Source organism: Fulmarus glacialis, unplaced genomic scaffold, assembly GCF_000690835.1.
Source record: "Fulmarus glacialis isolate BGI_N327 unplaced genomic scaffold, ASM69083v1 scaffold1092, whole genome shotgun sequence".
NCBI classification, from domain to species: Eukaryota; Metazoa; Chordata; class Aves; order Procellariiformes; family Procellariidae; genus Fulmarus; species Fulmarus glacialis.
The window spans coordinates 42,137-46,891 of record NW_009195704.1 but is presented as its reverse complement, the minus strand read 5'-3'; the positions used below and the strand labels follow the sequence as shown (position 1 = coordinate 46,891).

General features: G+C 34.8%; 1 protein-coding gene across 1 annotated transcript in view; it reads right to left on the bottom strand.

The window, feature by feature from the left end:
- Window positions 1-1,160: 1,160 nt before the first annotated feature.
- WDR72 (WD repeat domain 72) overlaps window positions 1,161-4,755 on the bottom strand; it is a gene marked incomplete at its 3' end in the record, with an annotated part of 36,048 nt that continues 32,453 nt past the window's right edge. Inside the window, exon 13 of the mRNA XM_009588156.1 lies at window positions 1,161-1,366. Coding sequence (XP_009586451.1) covers window positions 1,161-1,366 — 206 coding nt within the window. The remainder of the gene's footprint in view (window positions 1,367-4,755) is intronic.

Sequence of the window (4,755 nt, the reverse complement as noted above, 5' to 3'; positions counted from 1 at the left end):
CTACTTCTGTTTACTGCAGAGAATGGAATTCCCAAAACCCATTAATTAAAAAGTGGTAAACATGAACAAACCACATTGAGGCCCTATTCTTAAGATACACTCGTATCAAGAGCTCAGTGAATATATTCACTCCTGATGCACAAACAGGGTTTTCAGAAAAATATGTGTACCGTTACCTTCCAACCTGAATAAGGTCATACCTACCTCATTGAATTTGAGATTGTATTAAATTTGAGACAGTTTTAATAATTGGTTTTACATTTAGCAAATACAAACTTTTAAAATAACTGATAAAAATATAGATATATCTAGGCCACAAGCAAATAGAATGACTATTGCATTTTCAACCTTACTTCTCACTACATGGTGCCTCTGTACTCATTTTCTCAGCTTTAACTGCACATTAACACCAGTTTCAGTACAGTATTTCCTTCTATTATTTTTTGAAAACAAAAAGAAAGAGCACATCTTTTCCACCAGTCACAATTATTTGGTTTAACAACTTCTGTAAAAAAATTGTTTGATAAAGCTAAGTACAGTGCCTGGCCAAATCTCTCCTGAAGACTGTCATACCTATTTGCAGCCCAGTATCTTACAAGAAACATTGCCATCCTGTTTTTAACCAATAAGGTGCCAAATTTAATCACACTAATATAAATGTAAGGTACTTGCACTCTGTTCTGTGATGATGTTAACAGAAAACAAACACCCAATAAAAACTAGCATTGAATGCCAACAGGAATCTGCAGTTTCATAGAAAAGCAATAATGGAAAGGCTAGTAGCATTGTGCCATGATGTGCGTTTTCTCAAGACACATACATCTGAACTGGTGGGTTCAAGTGTTCTCAGGATACTGCTAATAGGTACAGTCATAAGCCAGAGGCATAAGGAAATAGGGTCTAACTACGGGTGCTAAGTCTCTCAGAAAATCCTTCTGAGATGATCTAGTGGTGACCTTGCATAAGGCACTCCCCCCATCCTCCCCATTTGTTCTATGAAATGGGGTTGAAGGCATAAAAACTGACCCAGTCAGAACAAGGCTTTACAAACTTAAAACCAAGCCCCCACGCCACTCACACAGGGCTACACATTATGGAGAAGACAAAAGGGTAACACACAACTCATTGCTCTTGAGAAATGCTTTACTCTTCATTCTTACCTTATCTGAAGATTTTTCTGTATGAGTAAGATTGTAAGAGACCATGCCATGCTTATAAGAGCTAGAAGGTTTGTATCCAGCATTTTTACTTCTTTTTGACTCTTGAGATTCAGGAAGTAGAGCATCTGCCACTAAGTATTCTGAATCTTCAATGGAAGTAAGAATTGCTTTTGCTGTTTCACCTGTTTCGTGTCGTTCTAGTGTGCCTAGAAAAATACAACAGAAGCTGTAATTTTTTCAAGGAACTACACTATTTCATATTTCAGCATAAGTATCATAGTATCAACATAGTACATTTCATGTGAGCAGATAAATCATGAAAGATTTACAGATGAGCCAAATAATTCCTTATTTCTGGACACAGAAATTTTACACAAGAGTCTATTCTACAGCATTGCTATGTTAAAAAAGTAAAGCTTAATTTCTAAAGAAATCACTTTCTAAGCAAATACCTTAGATTTGGACCACAAGAAATTTAAGATATTTTGTATAACGTGTGAAGGAAGGAGCAAAGGAAATTCAGAAGAATACCACTTGCCCTAACTCTGTTTTGAACAGTGTCATTTGTTTTCTTCTCACAAGACCCTCACAGAGCATCTATATCATTAACAGTGTAAACAATAACATATTTATGTAATATTTCAGTGCTGTCCTCTAGTGTTCTAGATTACAAATAGCAAGGGAAAGCTCAAATTTTTCCTTCCATTCCTAAAAACCACCTTTACATCTGACACTTTTTAAACACCTGAATATACTACATGTAGCTTAGTAGTCAGGAATATGAACATGTTTCAGACTATTTCATCACTTGTGTGGCTCTAGGCAATCCAATTCCTTTAACTGTTACACCCAGTTATATTATTTTAGTAATAATTTTATTTAGTAATAATTTTAGTAATAGTACTTAATGTATAGCTAACATTAAAGATATCTAAACTGAGCTTAAATGTATTTGAAATGAGCTCCTATTATATACTGCACATTTTCTATAGGAATTAAACTCATAAGAAATTGTTGAAATGGCATGTTTCCTATAAATATCAGAGATAAAAGACATGTGAAGGATTTTAAAAGTATTAAATATCTGCTATAATGTGAAATGTTTTTTCCCTTAAGTTTGAATTCTTTGTAGCCTCAAGTAATACAACATGAATTTTCCCTTTCACTGCTACCAGAAAAAATGTGTAACATTGAAGTTCTATCAGTAACACCTGCTAAAAATATTGAACTGGGATTGAGGGATCTCATACGGTAAGTGTTTGTGTGTGTATGTGTGTATAAAATCTCTTTATCTGAAATTATTTCTCTGAAACTCATCCATTCTGTTCACTGTAGTATCACCTCTGTTACTTATATGGCCAAGAGTCTCTGCATTCGGAGCAGACAAAAGTAATGCAACTGATTCTTTGTCCCCTACAAAATCAATTGAATGCCATAGATTTTTATAATATTGCACTGAAAAAATAAGGATCAGCCCCAGTTGTTTTTAATATGTAGTTTTCTTCATCCCTCCCCAGGATTTGCAGCCAGTGTCAGGGATCATTACAGAAGTGAATATTTACTGGAAGGAAAGCAAGTTGCCCAAAGATCTTTACAGCTGGACTGTCCACAAACACTTCAAAACAATACTGGCTACAAAGCTCCCAACATCGCAACATTTCAATATTTCAGGAACACAAAAACTATATTAATAGATGCCTACAAGGAAGGATTATACAATTCACCAGACGTGAGTAAACATGCATTCTTAAAAGGATTATAGTGTTTGCAAAGTTAAGAAGTTTGGAAATGATACAGTCACTCAGCTAATATTATTTTGGTCTCTTTATATATGCAATGTAGTCTTTCAAGCTATAAGAATGTCCTATTTCCTCACAGAACTCTCTGCATCATTCAGAGCAAAAGATGAACAAAAGTCACCAAGGAAGTAGTTGCCCTCCCTTATTGTTAAGTACGAAGGACTAAGCTTTCTCTACTACCTTCTGCGGCAAGCCCACTATGCAGGGAATATTTACATGTATACACACACACACATATCCATCCTTGTTTTCTGTATCACTTTTGTCTGTGCAATTCACTACTAGAGTACTCAAGTGCTTCAGAAAGACTATTGTCATTATATTCCTGTGAAATTACAGGGTATCATGTTATTTTTATGGGCAAGGAACTAAGGCAGAGATTACAATAAATTTTTAATAAATCAAGAATTTTGGGGGCATGGTATTAAATTTCAAAGACCTGATTATACACACTCTTTAGTATTAGACAGAACTTCAAAAATTCAAAACAGGTTTTGTTAGCTCCAGATGCATCTATGAGTGCCTCACCACCAGTCATCCCTCAGAGCCACACTCTTCTGTGGAATAATCTTGTGGATATATAATAGAATACAATCATTTAATTAAGGCTATCATACCATAGTGGCAAAAGAGGATAAAACCGTGTTTCCAACAAAAATCAAGATCTGAGTTGCCTGACTTTTTATCCTCCTATATATGCACACACACTCAGGAGTAAAAATTAAAATATATTTAAAACCTGTGTTATTTTCCATATAGCAGAGCTTCTTCCCTGGCAACAGCTTCAGAGCCAAGTTTTCAACTTCTGATTGAAGGAAAAATTTTTAGTTGAAAGAAAAAAGAAACAGACTGGAAGAAGTGGTAAAAGTTACAGAAGATGGGGACAGCAGTATTTCACCTTTGAAGACCATGGCCTGAATAGAATAAACAGGTAGTCTTGATGTACATGAAAGCAAATAGATATTTTATATATTTTACACACACACATATATCTATCTTATTTTCAACTGTTGACAAACGTGCTTCTACATATTATAGACTTATGGATGCAAACTGAGAAACAACTGAACAGGTTGTTGAGGTACTGAACACTTCTGCTACCTACCAAACTCTTTTCTAAGTATCAGTGTCAGGATCATGCCATAGCAAGTATACCATTTTGTATGTGTAGTTTGGAGATGAGAAAATTAACTTCTTATCAATCAAAAAAATAATCCCTTCTGGGTTCATACTAGGCAAGAAATATAACTTGGCCACTGACTCAGAGGAGGTTTTTTTGTTGTTTTTTTTTGTTTGTTTGTTTTGGTTTTTTTTAAAAAGCTTGTTTATAGACAGGAACATTGAATAGAAAACAATGCCCTAGACAATCAGCTTAGTTTCTTACTGACAGAAGGCTATGATACCATAAAATCAATTTCAAAAACTTAAGAGTTCCATCTTTAAATCATTTATATATCATTCATAACAGCCATCTCAAATCCCTTATAAGCAGCACCTTCTAGAAGATTGTTCCTTTCTTAAAAACATGCTTGCTTGCATATACTTCTTAATCATGGATCTCTGTATGTGTGTATATCAGATTTGTGTGTACATCTGGAGCTGCAATAAAAGGGCGCAAAGTGCATAGGAAAATGAGTGTGATGGAAGGGGGTGGGTGATCATGAAAGTATCACAAACTATTTATTTTGTCCAGTGTACTTTACACTTCTGAAGAGCCAAAATACTCATTCACAGAATGAGTAGGTGGCAGAGACAAAACAGAGATCTGTGTTCTGTGATTCCTGAATACATCTTTA